This window comes from Littorina saxatilis, linkage group LG5 (genome assembly GCF_037325665.1).
Source record: "Littorina saxatilis isolate snail1 linkage group LG5, US_GU_Lsax_2.0, whole genome shotgun sequence".
Classification (NCBI taxonomy): domain Eukaryota; kingdom Metazoa; phylum Mollusca; class Gastropoda; order Littorinimorpha; family Littorinidae; genus Littorina; species Littorina saxatilis.
The window spans coordinates 3,365,577-3,392,195 of record NC_090249.1 but is presented as its reverse complement, the minus strand read 5'-3'; the positions used below and the strand labels follow the sequence as shown (position 1 = coordinate 3,392,195).

At 42.5% G+C, this 26,619-nt stretch overlaps 2 protein-coding genes across 2 annotated transcripts; both read left to right on the top strand.

The window, feature by feature from the left end:
* The first annotated feature begins 252 nt into the window (after positions 1 to 252).
* LOC138965917 (mucin-2-like) lies at positions 253 to 8,850 on the top strand. The gene is made up of 5 exons (XM_070337996.1): positions 253 to 1,597; positions 1,754 to 4,898; positions 5,171 to 5,256; positions 5,561 to 6,269; positions 6,492 to 8,850. The coding sequence occupies exons 1-5, from the start codon at positions 253 to 255 to the stop codon at positions 8,848 to 8,850; spliced, it is 7,644 nt and encodes a 2,547-aa protein (XP_070194097.1).
* A 129-nt stretch (positions 8,851 to 8,979) lies between these two features.
* On the top strand, positions 8,980 to 26,416 carry LOC138965799 (mucin-2-like). The gene is made up of 5 exons (XM_070337901.1): positions 8,980 to 11,304; positions 12,529 to 12,782; positions 13,089 to 23,290; positions 24,963 to 25,272; positions 25,799 to 26,416. The coding sequence occupies exons 1-5, from the start codon at positions 8,980 to 8,982 to the stop codon at positions 25,971 to 25,973; spliced, it is 13,266 nt and encodes a 4,421-aa protein (XP_070194002.1). The 3' UTR covers positions 25,974 to 26,416.
* The last annotated feature ends 203 nt before the right edge of the window (positions 26,417 to 26,619 follow it).

Here is a 26,619-nt window from a genome sequence, read left to right as displayed (position 1 = left end):
ATAGATCTCTATCTATCCTTCTCAACCTTTTTTCTGATGTTTAATTCTGTTATACATTTTTTAAGTTGAGTTATTTTATTTTCATTTTGATGTGTATATTCGTTGGTTATCTGACAAATTATAGAGTCCACACAAGGTGCTCCTGTTTCGACTACAACTACTGAAGCATCAACAACTACTGGAGCATCTACACCTACTGAAGCATCTCCAACTACTATAAAACCCACTACAACTGAAGCATCCACAACTACCATGAAACCCACTTCAACAGAAGCATCTACAACTACAGAAGCATCTAAAACTACCATGGAACCCACGACAACAGAAACATCTACAACTACCATGGAACCCACTACAACTGAAGCATCTACAACTACGGAAGCATCTACAACTACTGAAGCATCTACAACTAATACGAAACCAACTACAACTGAAGCATCTACAACTATTGTGAAACCATCTACAAATGAAGCACCTACAACCACTATGAAACCAACTACAACTCAAGCACCTACAACTATTATGGAACCAACTACAACTGAACCATCTACAACTACTATGAAACCCACTCAAACTGAAACACCTACAACTACAATAAAACTCACTACCACTGAAGCATCTACAACTACCATGCAACCCACTACAACTAAAAAATCTACAACTACCATTAAACCTACTACAACTGAAGCACATACAACTACCATGAAACCCACTGCAACGGAAACATCCAAAACAACCATGAAACCCACTGCGACTGAAGCATCTACAACTACAGAAGCATCTACAACTACCATGAAACCCACTACAACTGAAGCACCTACAACTACCATGAAACCCACTACAACTGAAGCACCTACAACTACCATGAAACCCACTAAAACTGAAACATCTACAACTACTCAAGCACCTACACCTACTATGGAACCCACTACAACTCAAGCACCTACAACTACTATGGAACCCACTACAACTCAAGCACCTACAACTACTGTGGAACCCACTACAACTGAACCACCTACAACTACCCTGAAACCCACTACAACTGAAGCATCCACAACTACCATGAAACCCACTTCAACAGAAGCACCTACAACTGCCATGAAACGCACAACAGCTGAAGCATCTACAACTACAATGAAACCCACTACAACTGAAGAATCTACAACTACCATGAAACCCACTGCGACTGAAGCAGCTACAACTACCATGAAACCCACTACAACTGAAACATCTACAACTACCATGGAACCCACTACAACTAAAGCATCTACAACTACCATAAAACCAATTACAACCAAAGAATCCTCAACTACCATGGAACTCACTACAACTGGAGTATCTACAACTACCATGGATCCCACTACAACTAAAGCATCTACACATACAGAAGCATCTAGAACTACTATGGAACCCACTACAACAGAAACATCTACAACTACCATCGAACCCACTACAACTGAAGCATCTACAACTACAGAAGCATCTACAGCTGCTGAACCATCTACAACTACTATGAAACCAACTACAACTGAACCACCTACAACTACTATCAAACCCACTACAACTCAAGAACCTACAACTACTATGGAACCCACTACAACTCAAGCACCTTCAACTCCTGTGGAACCCACTACAACTGAACCACCTACAACCACCATGAAACCCACTGCAACTGAAGCATCCACAACTACCATAAAACCCACTTCAACAGAAGCACCTACAACTACCATGGAACGCACAACAGCTGAAGCATCTACAACTACAATGAAACCCACTAAAACTGAAAAATCTACAACTACCATGAAACCCACTGCGACTGAAGCATCTACAACTACCATGAAACCAACTACAACTGAAACATCTACAACTACCATGGAACCCACTACAACTAAAGCATCTACAACTACCATAAAACCCACTACAACTAAAGAATCCTCAACTACCGAGGAACTCACTACAACTGGAGTATCTACAACTACCATGGAACCCACTACCACTGACGCATCTACAACTACCATGGAACCCACAACAACTAAAGCATCTACAACTACCATGAAACCCACTACGACTGAAGCATCCACAACTACCATGAAACCAACTACAACTGAAGCATATACAACTACAGAAGCATCTACAACTACCATGAAACCCACTACAACTGAAGCATCTACAACTACCATGGAACCCACTACAACTGAAGCATTTACAACTACAGAAGCATCTAAAACTACTATGGAACCCACGACAACAACAACATCTACAACTACCATGGAACCCACTACGACTGAAGCATCTACAACTACCATGGAACCCACTACAACTGAAGCATCTACAACTACGGAAGCATCTACATCTACTGAAGCATCTACAACTAATACGAAACCAATTAAAACTGAAGCATCTACAACTATTATGGAACCATCTACAACTGAAGCACCTACAACTACTGTAAAACCAACTACAACTCAAGCACCTACAACTATTATGGAACCAACTACAACTGAACCATCTACAAATACCATGAAACCCACTACAACTGAAGCACCTACAACTACCATGAAACCAACTACAACTGAAGCATCTACAACTACCATGAAACCCACTACAACTGAAGCACATACAACTACCATAAAACCCACTACAACTGAAGCACCTACAACTACCATGAAACCCACTACAACTGAAGCATCTACAACTACTGAAGCATCTACAACTACCATGGAACCCACTACAACTGAAGCATCTACAACCACTTTGAAACCCACTACAACTGAAGCACCTACAACTACTATGAAACCCACTACAACTCAAGCACCTACAACTACTATGGAACCCACTACAACTGAAGCACCTACAACTACTGTGGAACCCACTACAACTGAACCACCTACAACTACCATGAAACCCACTACAACTGAAGCATCCACAACTACCATGAAACCCACTTCAACAGAAGCACCTACAACTACCATGAAACGCACAACAGCTGAAACATCTTCAACTACAATGAAACCCACTACAACTGAAGAATCTACAACTACCATGAAACCCACTGCGACTGAAGCAGCTACATCTACCATGAAACCCACTACAACTGAAACATCTACAACAACCATGGAACCCACTACAACTAAAGCATCTACAACTACAATGAAACCCACTACAACTGAAGAATCTACAACTACCATAAAACCCACTACAACACAAGCACCTACAACTACCATGAAACGCACACCAGCTGAAGCATCTACAACTACCATGGAACCCACTACAACTAAAGCATCTACACATACAGAAGCATCTAGAACTACCATGGAACCCGCTACAACAGAAACATCTACAACTACCATCGAACCCACTACAACTGAAGCATCTACAACTACAGAAGCATCTACAGCTGCTGAAACATCTACAACTACTATGGAACCCACTACAACTGAAGCATCTACAACTACCATGAAACCCACTACGACTGAAGCATCCACAACTACCATGAAACCAACTACAACTGAAGCATCTACAACTACAGAAGCATCTACAACTACCATGGAACCCATTACAACTAAAGCATCTACAACTACCATAAAACCAATTACAACTAAAGAATCCTCAACTACCATTGAACTCACTACAACTGGAGTATCTACAACTACCATGGAACCCACTACAACTAAAGCATCTACACATACAGAAGCATCTAGAACTAATATGAAACCCACTACAACAGAAACATCTACAACTACCATCGAACCCACTACAACTGAAGCATCTACAACTACAGAAGCATCTACAGCTGCTGAAGCATCTACAACTACTATGAAACCAACTACAACTAAAGCATCTACAACTATTATGGAACCCATTACAACTGAACCACCTACAACTACTATCAAACCCACTACAACTCAAGAACCTACAACTACTATGGAACCCACTACAACTCAAGCACATACAACTCCTGTGGAACCCACTACAACTGAACCACCTACAACTACCATGAAACCCACTGCAACTGAAGCATCTACAACTACCATAAAACCCACTTCAACAGAAGCACCTACAACTACCATGAAACGCACAACAGCTGAAGCATCTACAACTACAATGAAACCCACTACAACTGAAGAATCTACAACTACCATGAAACCCACTGCGACTGAAGCATCTACAACTACCATGAAACCAACTACCACTGACGCATCTACAACTACCATGGAACCCACTACAACTAAAGCATCTACAACTACCATGAAACCCACTGCAACTAAAGCATCTACAACTACCGAGGAACTCACTACAACTGGAGTATCTACAACTACCATGGAACCCACTACCACTGACGCATCTACAACTACCATGGAACCCACAACAACTGAAGCATCTACAACTACCATAAAACCCACTACGACTGAAGCATCCACAACTACCATTAAACCAACTACAACTGAAGCACCTACAACTACAGAAGCATCTACAACTACCATGAAACCCACTACAACTGAAGCATCTACAACTACCATGGAACCTACTACAACTGAAGCATTTACAACTACAGAAGCATCTAAAACTACTATGGAACCCACGACAAAAGAAACATCTACAACTACCATGGAATCCACGACAACAGAAACATCTACAACTACCATGGAACCCACGACAACTGAAGCATCTACAACTACGGAAGCATCTACAACTACTGAAGCATCTACAACTAATACGAAACCAACTACAACTGAAGCATCTACAACTATTGTGAAACCATCTACAAATGAAGCACCTACAACCACTATGAAACCAACTACAACTCAAGCACCTACAACTATTATGGAACCAACTACAACTGAACCATCTACAACTACTATGAAACCCACTCAAACTGAAACACCTACAACTACCATGCAACCCACTACAACTAAAAAATCTACAACTACCAATAAACCTACTACAACTGAAGCACATACAACTACCATGAAACCCACTGCAACGGAAACATCCAAAACGTCCATGAAACCCACTGCGACTGAAGCATCTACAACTACAGAAGCATCTACAACTACCATGAAACCCACTACAACTGAAGCACCTACAACTACCATGAAACCCACTACAACTGAAGCACCTACAACTACCATGAAACCCACTACAACTGAAACATCTACAACTACTCAAGCACATACAACTACTTTGGAACCCACTACAACTCAAGCACCTACAACTACTATGGAACCCACTACAACTCAAGCACCTACAACTACTGTGGAACCCACTACAACTGAACCACCTACAACTACCATGAAACCCACTACAACTGAAGCATCTACAACTACCATGAAACCCACTACAACTGAAGCATCTACAACTACCATGAAACCCACTACAACTGAAGCATCTACAACTACCATGAAACCCACTACAACTGAAGCATCTACAACTACCATGAAACCCACTACAACTGAAACATCTACAACTACCATGGAACCCACTACAATTAAAGCATCTACAACTACCATAAAACCCACTTCAACAGAAGCACCTACAACTACCATGAAACGCACATCAGCTGAAGCACCTACAACTACCATGGAACCCACTACAACTAAAGCATCTACACATACAGAAGCATCTAGAACTACTATGGAACCCACTACAACAGAAACATCTACAACTACCATCGAACCCACTACAACTGAAGCATCTACAACTACAGAAGCATCTACAGCTGCTGAAACATCTACAACTACTATGGAACCCACTACAACAGAAGCATCTACAACTACCATGAAACCCACTACGACTGAAGCATCCACAACTACCATGAAACCAACTACAACTGAAGCATCTACAACTACAGAAGCATCTACAACTACCATGGAACCCACTACAACTGAAGCATCTACAACTACCATGAAACCCACTACAACTGAAGCATCTACAACTACAGAAGCATCTAGAACTACTATGGAACCCACTACAACAGAAACATCTACAACTACCATTAAACCCACTACAACTGAAGCATCTACAACTACCATGGAACCCACTACAACTGAAGCATCTACAACTACCATGAAACCCACTACAACTGAAGCATCTACAACTACCATGGAACCCACCACAACTGAAGCATCTACAACTTCCATGAAACCCACTAAAACTGAAGCATCTACAACTACCATGAAACCCACTACAACTGAAGCATCTACAACTACCATGAAACCCACTACAACTGAAACATCTACAACTACCATGGAACCCACTACAACTAAAGCATCTACAACTACCATAAAACCCACTTCAACAGAAGCACCTACAACTACCATGAAACGCACATCAGCTGAAGCATCTACAGCTACCATGGAACCCACTACAACTAAAGCATCTACACATACAGAAGCATCTAGAACTACTATGGAACCCACTACAACAGAAACATCTACAACTACCATCGAACCCACTACAACTGAAGCATCTACAACTACAGAAGCATCTACAGCTGCTGAAACATCTACAACTACTATGGAACCCACTACAACAGAAGCATCTACAACTACCATGAAACCCACTACGACTGAAGCATCCACAACTACCATGAAACCAACTACAACTGAAGCATCTACAACTACAGAAGCATCTACAACTACCATGAAACCCACTACAAGTGAAGCATATACAACTACCATGGAACCCACTAGAACTGAAGCATCTACAACTACAGAAGCGTCTAAAACTACTATGGAACCCACTACAACAGAAACATCTACAACTACCATGGAACCCACTACGACTGAAGCATCTACAACTACCATGGAACCCACTACGACTGAAGCATCTACAACTACCATGAAACCCACTACAACTGAAGCATCTACAACTACCATTAAACCCACTACGACTGAAGCATCTACAACTACCATGGAACCCACTACGACTGAAGCATCCACAACTACCATGAAACCAACTACAACTGAAGCATCTACAACTACAGAAGCATCTACAACTACCATGAAACCCACTACAACTGAAGCATCTACATCTACCATGGAACCCACTACAACTGAAGCATCTACAACTACAGAAGCGTCTAAAACTACTATGGAACCCACTACAACAGAAACATCTACAACTACCATGGAACCCACTACGACTGAAGCATCTACAACTACCATGGAACCCACTACAACTGAAGCATCTACAACTACGGAAGCCTCTACAATTACTAAAGCATCTACAACTCAAGAACCTACAACTACTATCAAACCCACTACAACTCAAGAACCTACAACTACTATGGAACACACTACAACTGAAGCACCTAGAACTACTATGGAACCCACTACAACTGATCCATCTACAACTACGATGAAACCTTCTACAGCTGAAGCATTTACAACTACCATGAAACCCACTTCAACAGAAGCACCTACAACTGCCATGAAACGCACAACAGCTGAAGCATCTACAACTACAAGGAAACCCACTACAACTGAAGAATCTACAACTACCATGAAACCCATTGCGACTGAAGCAGCTACAACTACCATGAAACCCACTACAACTGAAACATCTACAACTACCATGGAACCCACTACAACTAAAGCATCTACAACTACCATCAAACCAATTACAACTAAAGAATCCTCAACTACCATGGAACTCACTACAACTGGAGTATCTACAACTACCATGGATCCCACTACACATACAGCATCTACACATACAGAAGCATCTAGAACTACTATGGAACCCACTACAACAGAAACATCTACAACTACCATCGAACCCACTACAACTGAAGCATCTCCAACTACAGAAGCATCTACAGCTGCTGAAGCATCTACAACTACTATGAAACCAACTACAACTGAACCACCTACAACTACTATCAAACCCACTACAACTCAAGAACCTACATCTACTATGGAACCCACTACAACTCAAGCACCTACAACTCCTGTGGAACCCACTACAACTGAACCACCTACAACTACCATGAAACCCACTGCAACTGAAGCATCCACAACTACCATAAAACCCACTTCAACAGAAGCACCTACAACTACCATGAAACGCACAACAGCTGAAGCATCTACAACTGCCATGAAACCCACTGCGACTGAAGCATCTACAACTACCATGAAACCAACTACAACTGAAACATCTACAACTACCATGGAACCCACTACAACTAAAGCATCTACAACTACCATAAAACCCACTACAACTAAAGAATCCTCAACTACAATGGAACCCACTACCACTGAAGCATCTACAACTACCTTGAAACCCATTACGACTGAAGCATCCACAACTACCATGAAACCAACTACAACTGAAGCATATACAACTACAGAAGCATCTACAACTACCATGAAACCCACTACAACTGAAGCATCTACAACTACCATGGAACCCACTACAACTGAAGCATTTACAACTACAGAAGCATCTAAAACTACTATGGAACCCACGACAACAGAAACATCTATAACTACCATGAAACCCACTACAACTGAAGCATCTACAACCACCAAGGAACCCACTACAACTGAAGCATCTACAACTACAGAAGCATCTAAAACTACTATGGAACCCACTACAACAGAAACATCTACAACTACCATGGAACCCACTACGACTGAAGCATCTACAACTACCATGGAACCCACTACAACTGAAGCATCTACAACTACGGAAGCATCTACAACTACTGAAGCATCTACAACTAATACGAAACCAACTACAACTGAAGCATCTACAACTATTATGGAACCATCTACAACTGAAGAACCTACAACTACTATGAAGCCAACTACAACTGAACCATCTACAACTACTATGAAACCCACTTAAACTGAAACACCCACAACTACAATGAAACTCACTACCACTGAAGCATCTACAACTACCATGCAACCCACTACAACTAAAAAAGCTACAACTACCATGAAACCTACTACAACTGAAGCACATACAACTACCATGAAACCCACTGCAACGGAAACATCCAAAACGTCCATAAAACCCACTACAACTGAAGCATCTACAACTACTATGGAACCCACTACAACTGAAGCACCTACAACTACTATGGAACCCACTACAACTCAAACATCTACAACTACAGAAGCATCTACAACTACTGTGAATCCCACTACAACTGAAGCACCTACAACTACTATGAAACCCACTACAACTCAAGCACCTACAACTTCTATGGAACCCACTACAACTAAAGCACCTACAACTACCATGAAACCCACTACAACTGAAGCATCTACAACTACTCAAGCACCTACAACTACTATGGAACCCACTACAACTCAAGCACCTACAACTACTATGGAACCCACTACAACTCAAGCACCTACAACTACTGTGGAACCCACTACAACTGAACCACCTACAACTACCATGAAACCCATTACAACTGAAGCATCCACAACTACCATGAAACCCACTTCAACAGAAGCACCTACAACTGCCATGAAACGCACAACAGCTGAAACATCTACAACTACAATCAAACCCACTACAACTGAAGAATCTACAACTACCATGAAACCCACTGCGACTGAAGCAGCTACAACTACCATGAAACCCACTACAACTGAAACATCTACAACTACCATGGAACCCACTACAACTAAAGCATCTACAACTACCATAAAACCAATTACAACTAAAGAATCCTCAACTACCATGGAACTCACTACAACTGGAGTATCTACAACTACCATGGATCCCACTACAACTAAAGCACCTACACATACAGAAGCATCTAGAACTACTATGGAACCCACTACAACAGAAACATCTACAACTACCATCGAACCTACTACATCTGAAGCATCTACAACTACAGAAGCATCTACAGCTGCTGAAGCATCTACAACTACTATGAAACCAACTACAACTGAACCACCTACAACTACTATCAAACCCACTACAACTCAAGAACCTACATCTACTATGGAACCCACTACAACTCAAGCACCTACAACTCCTGTGGAACCCACTACAACTGAACCATTTACAACTACCATGAAACCCACTGCAATTGAAGCATCCACAACTACCATAAAACCCACTTCAACAGAAGCACCTACAACTACCATGAAATGCACAACAGCTGAAGCATCTACAACTACAATGAAACCCACTACAACTGAAGAATCTACAACTACCATGAAACCCACTGCGACTGAAGCATCTACAACTACCATGAAACCAACTACAACTGAAACATCTACAACTACCATGGAACCCACTACAACTAAAGCATCTACAACTACCATAAAACCCACTACAACTAAAGAATCCGCAACTACCATGGAACTCACTACAACTGGAGTATCTACAACTACCATGGAACCCACAACAACTGAAGCATCTACAACTACCATGAAACCCACTACGACTGAAGCATCCACAACTACCATGAAACCAACTACAACTGAAGCATATACAACTACAGAAGCATCTACAACTACCATGAAACCCACTACAACTGAAGCATCTACAACTACCATGGAACCCACTACAACTGAAGCATTTACAACTACAGAAGCATCTAAAACTACTATGGAACCCACGACAACAGAAACATCTATAACTACCATTAAACCCACTACAACTGAAGCATCTACAACCACCAAGGAACCCACTACAACTGAAGCATCTACAACTACAGAAGCATCTCAAACTACTATGGAACCCACTTCAACAGAAGCACCTACAACTACCATGAAACGCACAACAGCTGAAGCATCTACAACTACCATGAAACCCACTGCGACTGAAGCATCTACAACTACCATGAAACCAACTACAACTGAAACATCTACAACTACCATGGAACCCACTACAACTAAAGCATCTACAACTACCATAAAACCCACTACAACTAAAGAATCCCCAACTACCATGGAACTCACTACAACTGGAGTATCTACAACTACCATGGAACCCACTACCACTGACGCATCTACAACTACCATGGAACCCACAACAACTGAAGCATCTACAACTACCATGAAACCCATTACGACTGAAGCATCCACAACTACCATGAAACCAACTACAACTGAAGCATATACAACTACAGAAGCATCTACAACTACCATGAAACCCACTACAACTGAAGCATCTACAACTACCATGAAACCCACTACAACTGAAGCATTTACAACTACAGAAGCATCTAAAACTACAGAAGCATCTACAACTACAGAAGCATCTAAAACTACTATGGAACCCACTACAACAGAAACATCTACAACTACCATGGAACCCACTACGACTGAAGCATCTACAACTACGGAAGCATCTACAACTACTGAAGCATCTACAACTAATACGAAACCAACTACAACTGAAGCATCTACAACTATTATGGAACCATCTACAACTGAAGAACCTACAACTACTATGAAACCATCTACAACTGAAGAATCTACAACTACCATGAAACCCACTGCGACTGAAGCAGCTACAACTACCATGAAACCCACTACAACTGAAACATCTACAACTACCATGGAACCCACTACAACTAAAGCATCTACAACTACCATAAAACCAATTACAACTAAAGAATCCTCAACTACCATGGAACTCACTACAACTGGAGTATCTACAACTACCATGGATCCCACTACAACTAAAGCATCTACACATACAGAAGCATCTAGAACTACTATGGAACCCACTACAACAGAAACATCTACAACTACCATCGAACCTACTACAACTGAAGCATCTACAACTACAGAAGCATCTACAGCTGCTGAAGCATCTACAACTACTATGAAACCAACTACAACTGAACCACCTACAACTACTATCAAACCCACTACAACTCAAGAACCTACATCTACTATGGAACCCACTACAACTCAAGCACCTACAACTCCTGTGGAACCCACTACAACTGAACCATTTACAACTACCATGAAACCCACTGCAACTGAAGCATCCACAACTACCATAAAACCCACTTCAACAGAAGCACCTACAACTACCATGAAACGCACAACAGCTGAAGCATCTACGACTACAATGAAACCCACTACAACTGAAGAATCTACAACTACCATGAAACCCACTGCGACTGAAGCATCTACAACTACCATGAAACCAACTACAACTGAAACATCTACAACTACCATGGAACCCACTACAACTAAAGCATCTACAACTACCATAAAACCCACTACAACTAAAGAATCCGCAACTACCATGGAACTCACTACAACTGGAGTATCTACAATTACCATGGAACCCACAACAACTGAAGCATCTACAACTACCATGAAACCCACTACGACTGAAGCATCAACAACTACCATGAAACCAACTACAACTGAAGCATATACAACTACAGAAGCATCTACAACTACCATGAAACCCACTACAACTGAAGCATCTACAACTACCATGGAACCCACTACAACTGAAGCATTTACAACTACAGAAGCATCTAAAACTACTATGGAACCCACGACAACAGAAACATCTACAACTACCAAGGAACCCACTACACCTGAAGCATCTACAACTACAGAAGCATCTAAAACTACTATGGAACCCACTACAACAGAAACATCTACAACTACCATGGAACCCACTACGACTGAAGCATCTACAACTACCATGGAACCCACTACAACTGAAGCATCTACAACTACCATGGAACCCACTACGACTGAAGCATCTACAACTACCATGGAACCCACTACAACTGAAGCATCTACAACTACGGAAGCATCTACAACTACTGAAGCATCTACAACTAATACGAAACCAACTACAACTGAAGCATCTACAACTATTATGGAACCATCTACAACTGAAGAACCTACAACTACTATGAAACCAACTACAACTGAACCATCTACAACTACTATGAAACCCACTCAAACTGAAACACCCACAACTACAATGAAACTCACTACCACTGAAGCATCTACAACTACCATGCAACCCACTACAACTAGAAAAGCTACAACTACCATGAAACCTACTACAACTGAAGCACATACAACTACCATGAAACCCACTGCAACGGAAACATCCAAAACGTCCATAAAACCCACTACAACTGAAGCATCTACAACTACCATGAAACCCACTACAACTGAAGCATCTACAACTACCATGGAACCCACTACAACTGAAGCATCTACAACTACAGAAGCATCTACAACTACCATGAAACCCACTACAACTGAAGCACCTACAACTACCATGAAACCCACTACAACTGAAGCATCTACAACTACCATGAAACCCACTACAACTGAAGCACCTACAACTACCATGAAACCCACTACAACTGTAGCATCTACAACTATTCAAGCACCTACAACTACTATGGAACCCACTACAACTCAAGCACCTACAACTACTATGGAACCCACTACAACTCAAGCACCTACAACTACTGTGGAACCCACTACAACTGAACCACCTACAACTACCATGAAACCCATTACAACTGAAGCATCCACAACTACCATGAAACCCACTTCAACTGAAGCACCTACAACTGCCATGAAAAGCACAACAGCTGAAGCATCTACAACTACAATGAAACCCACTACAACTGAAGAATCTACAACTACCATGAAACCCACTGCGACTGAAGCAGCTACAACTACCATGAAACCCACTACAACTGAAACATCTACAACTAACATGGAACGCACTACAACTAAAGCATCTACAACTACCATAAAACCCATTACAACTAAAGAATCCTCAACTACCATGGAACTCACTACAACTGGAGTATCTACAACTACCATGGAACCCAATACAACTAAAGCATCTACAACTACAGAAGCATCTAAAACTACCATGGAACCCACTACAACAGAAACATCTACAACTACCATCGAACCCACTACAACTGAAGCATCTACAACTACAGAAGCATCTACAGCTGCTGAAGCATCTACAACTACTATGAAGCCAACTACAACTAAAGCATCTACAACTAGTATGGAACCCACTACAACTGAACCACCTACAACTACAATCAAACCCACTACAACTCAAGCACCTACAACTACTATTGCACCCACTACAACTCAAGCACCTACAACTCCTGTGGAACCCACTACAACTGAACCACATACAACTACCATGAAACCCACTGTAACTGAAGGATCCACAACTACCATAAAACCCACTTCAACAGAAGCACCTACAACTACCATGAAACGCCCAACAGCTGAAGCATCTACAACTACAGAGAAACCCACTACAACTGAAGAATCTACAACTACCATGAAACCCACTGCGACTGAAGCATCTACAACTACCATGAAACCCACTACAACTGAAACATCTACAACTACCATGGAACCCACTACAACTAAAGCATCTACAACTACCATAAAACCCACTACAACTAAAGAATCCTCAACTACCAGTGAACTCACTACAACTGGAGTATCTACAACTACCATGGAAGCCACTACAACTAAAGCATCTACAACTACAGAAGCATCTAGAACTACTATGAAACCCACTACAACAGAAACATCTACAACTGCCATCGAACCCACTACAACTGAAGCATCTACAACTACAGAAGCATCTACAGCTGCTAAAGCATACACAACTACTAGGAAACCCACTACCACTGAAGCACCTACAAATACTATGAAACCCACTACAACTGAAACACCTACAACTACTATGGAACCCACTACAACTGAAGCACCTACAAATACTAAGAAACTTACTACAACCAAAGCATCTACAACTACTATGGAACCCACTGCAACGGAAGCATCAACAACTGCTATGAAACCCACTGCGACTGAAGCAGCTACAACTACCATGAGACCCACTACAACTGAAACATCTACAACTACCATGGAACCCACTACAACTAAAGCATCTACAACTACCATGGAACCCACTTCAACAGAAGCACCTACAACTACCATGAAACGCACAACAGCTGAAGCATCTACAACTACCATAAAACCCACTTCAACAGAAGCACCTACAACTACCATGAAACGCACAACAGCTGAAGCATCTACAACTACCATGGAACCCACTACAACTAAAGCATCTACACATACAGAAGCATCTAGAACTACTATGGAACCCACTACAACAGAAACATCTACAACTACCATCGAACCCACTACAACTGAAGCATCTACAACTACAGAAGCATCTACAGCTGCTGAAACATCTACAACTACTATGGAACCCACTACAACTGAAGCATCTACAACTACCATGAAACCCACTACGACTGAAGCATCCACAACTACCATGAAACCAACTACAACTGAAGCATCTACAACTACAGAAGCATCTACAACTACCATGAAACCCACTACAACTGAAGCATCTACAACTACCATGGAACCCACTACAACTGAAGCATCTACAACTACAGAAGCGTCTAAAACTACTATGGAACCCACTACAACTGAAGCATCTACAACTATCATGGAACCCACTACAACTGAAGCATCTACAACTACAGAAGCGTCTAAAACTACTATGGAACCCACTACAACAGAAACATCTACAACTACCATGGAACCCACTACGACTGAAGCATCTACAACTACCATGGAACCCACTACGACTGAAGCACCTACAACTACTATGAAAACCACTGCAACTACTATGGAACCCACTACAACCGAACCATCTACAACTACCAGGAAACCCACTGCAACGGAAACATCAACAACTTCCATAAAACCCATTACAACTGAAGCATCTACACCTGCCATGAAACCCACTACAACTGAAGCACCTACAACTATCATGGAACCAACTACAACTGAAGCACCTACAACTAACATGGAATCCACTTTAACTGAAGCAACTACAACTACCATGAAACCTACTACAACCGAAGCATCTACAACTACTATGAAACCCACTACAACAGAAACATCTACAACTACCATGGAACCCACTACAACTGAAGCATCTACAAGTACTATGAAACCCACTAAAACTGAAGCACCTATAACTACTATGAAACCCACTACAACTGAAACACCTTCAACTACTAAGGAACCCACTACAACCGAAGAATCTACAACTACCATGAAACCCACTACAACTGAAGCACATATAACTACCACGAAACCCTCTACAACTCAAACACCTACAACTACTATGGAACCCACTACAACTGAAGCACCTACAACTACCATGAAACCCACTACGACTGAAGCATCTACAGCTACCATGAAACAAACTACGACTGAAGCATCTACAACTACCATGGAACCCACTACAACTGATGCATCTACAACTACCATCAAACCCACTAATACTGAAACACCTAAAACTACCATGAAACCCGCTACCACTGAAGCATCTACAACTACCAGGGAACAGACTACGACTGAATCATCTACAACCACCATGGCACCCACTACAACTGATGCAACTATAACTACCGTGAAACAAAGTGCGACTGAAGAATCCTTAACTACCATGGAACCCACTAAAGCACCTACGACTACTATAGAACCCACTACCACTGAAACACCTACAACTACTATGAAACCCACCACCACTGAAGCATCTACAACTACCATGGAACCCACATCAACTGAATCATCTACAACTACCATGAAACACACTAAAATTGAAACACCTACAACTACCATGAAACCAACTACCACTAAAGCAACTCCAACTACAATGAAACCCACTACAACTGAAGCATCTACAACTACAATGGAACCCACTACAACTGAAGCACCTACAACTACTTTGGAACCCATTACAACTGAAGCACGTACAACTACTATGGAACCCTCTACAACTGTAGCATCTACAACTACTATGAAACCCACTACGACTAAAGCATCTACAACTACCATGAAAGCCACTACAACTGAAGCATCCTCAACTACCATGGAACCCACTACCACTGAAGCATCTACAACTACCATGGAACAAACTCTGACTGAAGCATCCACAACTGCCATGGATTCAACTACAACTGATGCATCTACAACTACCATGAAACCCACTACAACTGAAGTATCCTCAACTACCATGAAACCCACTACAACTGAAGCACCTACAACTATCATGGAACCCACTACAACTGAAGCATCTACAACTACCATGAAACCCACTACAACTGAAGCATCTACAGCTACCATGGAACCCAGTACAACTGATGCATCTACAACTACTATGAAACCCACTACTACTGAAACACCTGCAACTACTATGAAACCCACTACTACTGAAGCATCTACAACTATCATGAAGCCCCCTTCAACTGAAGCACATACAACTACCATGAAACCCGCTACAACTGAAGCAGATACAACTACTATGGAACCCACTGTTACGAAAACATCTACAACTACCATGGAACTCACTACAGCACCCACCACAACTGTAACACCCACCACAACAATTGCAGCACCTTCTACATCTTTAGTACCCACTACAACAACTGCAGCACCTACTACAACAACTGCAGCACCTACTACAACTTCAGGACCTACTACAACTTCAGCACCCACTACAATTTCAGCACCCACTACAACAACTGCAGCACCTACTACAACAACTGCAGCACCCACTACAACCTCAGCACCCACCACAACTTTAGCTCCCATCACAACAACTGCAGCACCTACTACAACAACTGCAGCACTCACAAGAACTTCAGCACCCACTACAACTTCAGCACCCACCACAACTGTAGCACCCACCGCAGCAATTGCAACACCTTTTACATCTTCAGCACCCACTACAACAACTGCAGCACCTACTACAACAACTGCAGCACCTACTACAACTTCAGGACCTACTACGACTTCAGCACCCACTACAACAACTGCAGCACCTACTTCAACAACTACAGCACCTACTACAACAACTTCAGCACCCACTACAACTGAAACATCTACAACTACCATGGAACCCACTACAACTAAAGCATCTACAACTACCATAAAACCCACTACAACTAAAGAATCCTCAACTACCAGTGAACTCACTACAACTGGAGTATCTACAACTACCATGGAAGCCACTACAACTAAAGCATCTACAACTACAAAAGCATCTAGAACTACTATGAAACCCACTACAACAGAAACATCTACAACTGCCATCGAACCTACTACAACTGAAGCATCTACAACTACAGAAGCATCTACAGCTGCTAAAGCATACACAACTACTAGGGAACCCACTACAACTGAAGCACCTACAAATACTATGAAACCCACTACAACTGAAGCACCTACAACTACTATGGAACCCACTACAACTGAAGCACCAAAAAATCCTAAGAAACCTACTACAACCAAAGCATCTACAACTACTATGGAACCCACTGCAACGGAAGCATCAACAACTGCTATGAAACCCACTGCGACTGAAGCAGCTACAACTACCATGAAACCCACTACAACTGAAACATCTACAACTACCATGGAACCCACTACAACTAAAGCATCTACAACTACCATAAAACCCACTTCAACAGAAGCACCTACAACTACCATGAAACGCACAACAGCTGAAGCATCTACAACTACCATGGAACCCACTTCAACAGAAGCACCTACAACTACCATGAAACGCACAACATCTGAAGCATCTACAACTACCATAAAACCCACTTCAACAGAAGCACCTACAACTACCATGAAACGCACAACAGCTGAAGCATCTACAACTACCATGGAACCCACTACAACTAAAGCATCTACACATACAGAAGCATCTAGAACTACTATGGAACCCACTACAACAGAAACATCTACAACTACCATCGAACCCACTACAACTGAAGCATCTACAACTACAGAAGCATCTACAGCTGCTGAAACATCTACAACTACTATGGAACCCACTACAACTGAAGCATCTACAACTACCATGAAACCCACTACGACTGAAGCATCCACAACTACCATGAAACCAACTACAACTAAAGCATCTGCAACTACAGAAGCATCTACAACTACCATGAAACCCACTACAACTGAAACATCTACAACTACCATGGAACCCACTACAACTGAAGCATCTACAACTACAGAAGCGTCTAAAACTACTATGGAACCCACTACAACTGAAGCATCTACAACTACCATGGAACCCACTACAACTGAAGCATCTACAACTACAGAAGCGTCTAAAACTACTATGGAACCCACTACAACAGAAACATCTACAACTACCATGGAACCCACTACGACTGAAGCATCTACAACTACCATGGAACCCACTACGACTGAAGCACCTACAACTACTATGAAAACCACTGCAACTACTATGGAACCCACTACAACTGAACCATCTACAACCACCAGGAAACCCACTGCAACGGAAACATCAACAACTTCCATAAAACCCATTACGACTGAAGCATCTACAGCTACCATGAAACAAACTACGACTGAAGCATCTACAACTACCATGGAACCCACTACAACTGATGCATCTACAACTACCATCAAACCCACTAATACTGAAACACCTAAAACTACCATGAAACCCGCTACCACTGAAGCATCTACAACTACCAGGGAACAGACTACGACTGAATCATCTACAACCACCATGGCACCCACTACAACTGATGCAACTATAACTACCGTGAAACAAAGTGCGACTGAAGAATCCTTAACTACCATGGAACCCACTAAAGCACCTACGACTACTATAGAACCCACTACCACTGAAACACCTACAACTACTATGAAACCCACCACCACTGAAGCATCTACAACTACCATGGAACCCACATCAACTGAATCATCTACAACTACCATGAAACACACTAAAATTGAAACACCTACAACTACCATGAAACCAACTACTACTAAAGCAACTCCAACTACTATGAAACCAACTACAACTGAAGCATCTACAACTAATATGGAACCCACTACAACTGAACCACATACAACTACAATGAAACCCACTACAACTGAAGCACCTACAACTACAATGGAACCCACTACAACTGAAGCATCTACAACTACTTTGGAACCCATTACAACTGAAGCACGTACAACTACTATGGAACCCTCTACAACTATAGCATCTACAACTACTATGAAACCCACTACAACTGAAGCATCTACAGCTACCATGGAACCCAGTACAACTGATGCATCTACAACTACTATGAAACCCACTACTACTGAAGCATCTACAACTATCATGAAGCCCACTTCAACTGAAGCACATACAACTACCATGAAACCCGCTACAACTGAAGCAGATACAACTACTATGGAACCCACTGTTACGAAAACATCTACAACTACCATGGAACTCACTACAGCACCCACCACAACTGTAACACCCACCACAACAATTGCAGCACCTTCTACATCTTTAGTACCCACTACAACAACTGCAGCACCTACTACAACAACTGCAGCACCTACTACAACTTCAGGACCTACTACAACTTCAGCACCCACTACAATTTCAGCACCCACTACAACAACTGCAGCACCTACTACAACAACTGCATCACCTACTACAACAACTGCAGCACCTACTACAACAACTGCAGCACCTACTACAACAACTTCAGCACCCACTACAACTTCAGCACCTACTAGTACAACTGCAGCACTCAGAACAACTTCAGCACCCACTACATTGGAAACATCTACAACTAACATGGAACTCACTACAACTGTAGCATCTACAATTACTATGGAACCCACTACAACAGAAACACCTACAGCCATTATGAAACCCACTACAACTGCAGCACCTACTACAACTTTAACACCCACTACAACTTCAGCACCCACTACAACAACTGCAGCATTCACAACAAGTTCAGCACCCACTACAACTTCAGCACCCACTACAACCTCAGCACCCACCACAACTTTAGCTCCCATCACAACAACTGCAGCACCTACTACAACAACTGCAGCACTCACAAGAACTTCAGCACCCACTACAACTTCAGCACCCACTACAACTTCAGCACCCACCACAACTGTAGCACCAACCGCAGCAATTGCAACACCTTCTACATCTTCAGCACCCACTACAACAACTGCAGCACCTACTACAACAACTGCAGCACCTACTACAACTTCAGGACCTACTACGACTTCAGCACCCACTACAACAACTGCAGCACCTACTTCAACAACTACAGCACCTACTACAACAACTTCAGCACCCACTACAACTTCAGCACCTACTAGAACAACTGCAGCACTCACAACAAGCTCAGCACCCACTAAATTGGAAACATCTACAACTCACATGGAACTCACTACAACAGAAACACCTGCAACCATTATGAAACCCACTACAACTGAAGCAACTAAAACTACCATGGAACTAACTACAACGGAAACACCTACAACGACCAAGGAACTCACTACAACTAAAGCATCTACAACTACCATGGAACCCACCACAACTTCAGCACCCACTACAACTTCAGCACCCACTACAATTTCAGCACCCGCCACAACAACAGCAGCACCTACCACAACTGCAGCACCCATTACAACTTCAGCAGCCACTAAAACAACTGCAGCACCTACTACAACTTTAACACCCACTACAACTTCAGCACCCACTACAACAACTGCAGCATTCACAACGACTTCAGCACCCACTACAATTTCAGCACCCACCACAACTTTAGCACCCATCACAACAACTGCAGTACATACTACAACAACTGCAGCATTCACAACGACTTCAGCACCCACTACAACTTCAGCACCCACTACAATTTCAGCACCCACCACAACTTTAGCACCCATCACAACTGCAGTACATACTACAACAACTGCAGCACTCACAACAACTTCAGCACCCACTACAACACCAGCACCCACTACAACTTCAGCACCCATCACAACTTTAGCACCCACTACAACTTCAGCACCAAATACAATTTCAGCACCCACTACGACTTTAGCACCCGCCACAACAACAGCACCAACCACTACTGCAGCACCCATTAGAACTTCAGCAGCCACTAAAACAACTGCAGCACCTACTACAACTTTAACACACACTACAACTTCAGCACCCACTACAACAACTGCAGCATTCACAACAAGTTCAGCACCCACTACAACTTCAGCACCCACTACAACCTCAGCACCCACTACAACCTCAGCACTTACCACAACTGTAGCTCCCATCACAACAACTGCAGCACCTACTACAACAACTGCAGCACTTACACGAACTTCAGCACCCATTACAACTCCAGCACCCACTACAACTTCAGCACCCATCACAACTTTAGCACCCATCACAACTGCAGCACCTACTACAATTTCAGCACCTACTACAACAACTGCAGCACTCACAACAACTTCAACACCAACTACAACAACTGCAGCACTTACAACTTCAGCACCCACTACAACTGAAGTACCCACCACAATCTTAGCACCCATCACAACTGCAGCACCCACTACAACTTCAGCACCTACTACAACAACTGCAGCACTCACAACAACTTCAGCACCCACTACAACTGAAGCACCTACTACAACATCTGCAACACCTACTACAGCTTCAGCACCCACTACAACTTCAGCACTCACTACAACTGCAGCACCTACTACATTTTCATCACCAACTGCAACTTCAACACCCACTACAAGAACTGTAGCACTAACAACAACTTCAGCACCCACTACAACTTCAGCACTCACTACAACTTCAGCACTTACTACAACTTCAGCACCCACTACAACTTCAGCACTCACTACAACAACTTTAGCACCCACTACAACTTTAGCACCCATTACAACTTCAGCACTTACTACAACTTCAGCACCCACTACAACTTCAGCACTCACTACAACAACTGTAGCACCCGCTACAACTTCAGCACTCACTACAACAACTGCACCTACTACAACTTCAGCACCCACTACAACTTCAGCACCCACTACAACTTCAGCACCCACTACAACTTCAGCACCCATCACAACTTCAACGCCCAATACAACAACTTCAGCACCCACTACAACTGCAGCACCGACTACAACAACTGCAGCACCTACTACAACAACTGCAGCACCTACTACACATTCTGCACACACTACCGATGACGTGCTTGCCACAGAATCAGCACTCCTTATTACAAGGACAGCTCCAGCAACTATAGAACCCACAGCTGCAGCAACTATAGAACCCACAGCTGCAGCAACTATAGAACCCACAGCTGCAGCGCCCAACAGAACAGTCAATGCAACAAGAGAGATGGCAAATGCGGGAGACTCCAGGACCACAACGGAAGGTGAAAATGTTGGGTGTAGCTCCATGCGGTGTGCACAGAAGTAGAAGAGTCTGGCCCTTCTCCAGTATTGCTGCTTTGCTGGGTTTTTGCTTTGAGCTACATCTGCTCCATGCGAGCAAGAAGAGTGTGAGTGCTTCTTGCAATGTTTTGCCGGCCACTGATTTGTTTTGAGCTGTATAGCTACATCGTGTGCATATAGGGAGAATGAAAACATGTTGATCTTCCTCACACCGTGGATTTGCTTTGGGGTGCTTTTTCTTGTGGGGGTACTGCTGTTGTCTGAATTTGCTTTGGTATGCTTTATTCAATTGGATGCTTCTATTGTTAAGTTTTGGTTTATGCAACTCGTCGGTTTTGGGCAAGCATACAGAAAAGTCATCAGTATTTTATTCTAGTGTACAATTTGACTCCTACAGTCATCGTGGGCGTTACTGCCCCTGGGTTTTCCTCTTCTCAAGGCTGCGCTGTTTACTGAAATATTCAAATGCGAGCGAAAGTGAGTTTTTGTGAAAGCAACAAGTGCAAACCTGGTATCACACAGCAAGCCGTGTAGTATTCTGTTTATCCTACATCCTATACCTGCGTGCCTTCTACCTCAAACTTCCAGACGGAGTCGAAGTATCCAAATTGAAGACGTGTCTTCTTGAACCTCAATCTCTTCGAGAGTGAAATCTCTTGACGCCAAATGCAAAAATACTAAACGCCACAGTAGGAAATCTACCGTCTAGTGTAAATTCTCAACATTCTTACTGAGGAAACAACAAAGTGTTTCGAGCAAAAGTTTGTCTCGGTGAATTGGTTATCAGAAGCAGTGGAAAATTCCTTCTGACAGTGTCCCTGTCGACCTCATTTACGACACACGTGTGAAGAGATGGTTTGTTTATGACACTGGTGGTCTCTCTCACGTATATAGGATAACAGTCCCTTTCATTTGTCATGTCACCCACCAATGCAGGCACCACTAGAAAGCATTTTCTTTTAATTCTTTTTATCCAATAATAGTTCAATCAGTTTGCAAGCTTTAGTAATGCTTTTAACAATGCAGCGCAAGCATGATAGAGGTAGCAGTAACGGATCCAAAATGTCTAACAGCCGCAAAAAACGGGTTACTTTTGCTTCCACAATGCTGTGTTGTAAGTTCATGCTATGCTTTTATTCCTTGTTTCAGCTGCCAATAATGATACACGAAAAGGTATCAAATAAAAGGTGACAAGACATAAAATATTACATATCAAAATCGGTGTCGTAATTTAGTAAGCTTTTGAGCAAAAGAAAAATGACATGATCCAAGCATAGCTACTTGTTAAAAATGGTGTAATGCCGTGCTCACATTTAAAAATGATGACATGATTTCTGCGTGGAGCAGAGGTTTGAGAAATGAAACATAACTTCCGACAAGACATTTCAGGTCTTTTGCATTTTGACTGAGAAGCTGGTGTCACCTCAAGATGCATGTTCTCAAGAACTGATCAGTTGTCTTTATGAAAATACGTAATGAGTAGATAGACGAATGTGCAATCAATTTGACTTTAATGTGATTTATGATTTTCATATTGTGTGGATTTTGTAAAGCTTTAATTTACCATTCATGCTCTTTCTTGTTTTACATTTTTTTCGTTTTTGATTTAACTTTTGCATTGCTTATCATCTTTCCACAATGTCTCCATTTCAGGCAATGCAGCATCCGAAGAGAGTCAAAGTGGACTTTCTGACAAACAAATCAGCTTTTACGCAGGGTTTGGGGCGCTTGGTGGTGTACTTTTAATCATCATTATGGCATGCGGGGTGTACGGAAAATTCATCTGGAAGCGCCAGACTAGGATAAAACCCCTTAATAACGGACAACACCGACACTACCCCAACGAAACGGAAAAAACGCGTAACAACGAAGGCCCTGGAGATCCCAAGCCATCCAACGCTGAAAGGGACCAAATCGACAAAGAACAACAGGATTTAGTCGACATTGAAGAGCAGAAAATAAGGTTTGTTTGTTTATATCTCTGTGTTTCAACTGATGCTCTTTGTTCCATCTGGTTGTCCACATTTGTATCGACATAGTCATGGGGAACACTAGTTACAAGGACACACAGACATGGGTATGCTGACAGACAGACAGACAGACAGACGTAGACAGGCAGATAAACAGACGTAGACAGACAGACAGACAGACAGACACACTCGAACACACATACAGACACACAGACAGACACAGACACACACGTGCGTACATGCATGCACGCACAAGAACACACACATTCACACACGTACCGCAAGCACACACACACACACACACACACACACACACACACCCACACCCACACACACACACACTCTCTCTCTCTCTCTCTCTCTCTCTCTCTCTCTCTCTCTCTCTCTCTCTCTCTCTCTCTCTCTGTGAAATACTCACTTTACTCCACCAAAGTTTATATAAGATTTATTGCATTCCTTCGTTTAATACACATTGTGTTTCCTTGTTCTATTGAGGTCTCTCCCACCGTTCTTTTACAGGATACCCGCTCCAGATTACCCGTTTGATCTCACACCCGAGTTCCACCAAGCTATCGCCATTCCTATGGGACCACTGGCCATGCACCAACGGGAACCGTACCAGCAGCCCGACTCCTTCGGCTCGTCGACCAGCCTTTCTCACACGAAACAGTTAAGGTGGTGGAATGTTCTGTAAAGTCACCTTAAGGCGTGAACTTTGACGTGCTATACGTGTTGTCACGTGGTTGCAGAACTACTGATTCGTCTGTTGTGTTCTCAAGAATGGCAGAAACGTTTCCACGGGCCACGTCTAACGCATCAACAATACGCGAAAAGTGATTGTGGTGACGACACTAAGCGAAAACGATGATGCATGTGCATGCAGTAGGGAACCCCTCGGATGAGAGAACGCCTTCCCAAGTATGGACATCTCTTAAAAAGAGAGCACTTTTTTGTGTGAACTCCTCAAAATGGACGGAAAAAAGTCTTCCGTTGTCGACCTTTTCAGGCGGTTCACATCCCAGTATGAATGGAGTTAGAGAAAAAAAAACCAAGTCGCGTAAGGCGAAAATACAACATTTAGTCAAGTAGCTGTCGAACTCACAGAATGAAACTGAACGCAATGCAACGCAGCAAGACCGTATACTCGTAGCATCGTCAGTCCACCGCTCATGGCAAAGGCAGTGAAATTGACAGGAAGAGCGGGGTAGTAGTTGCGCTTAGAAGGATAGCACGCTTTTCTGTACCTCTCTTCGTTTTAACTTTCTGAGCGTGTTTTTAATCCAAACATATCATATCTGTATGTTTTTGGAATCAGGAACCGACAAGGAATAAGATGAAAG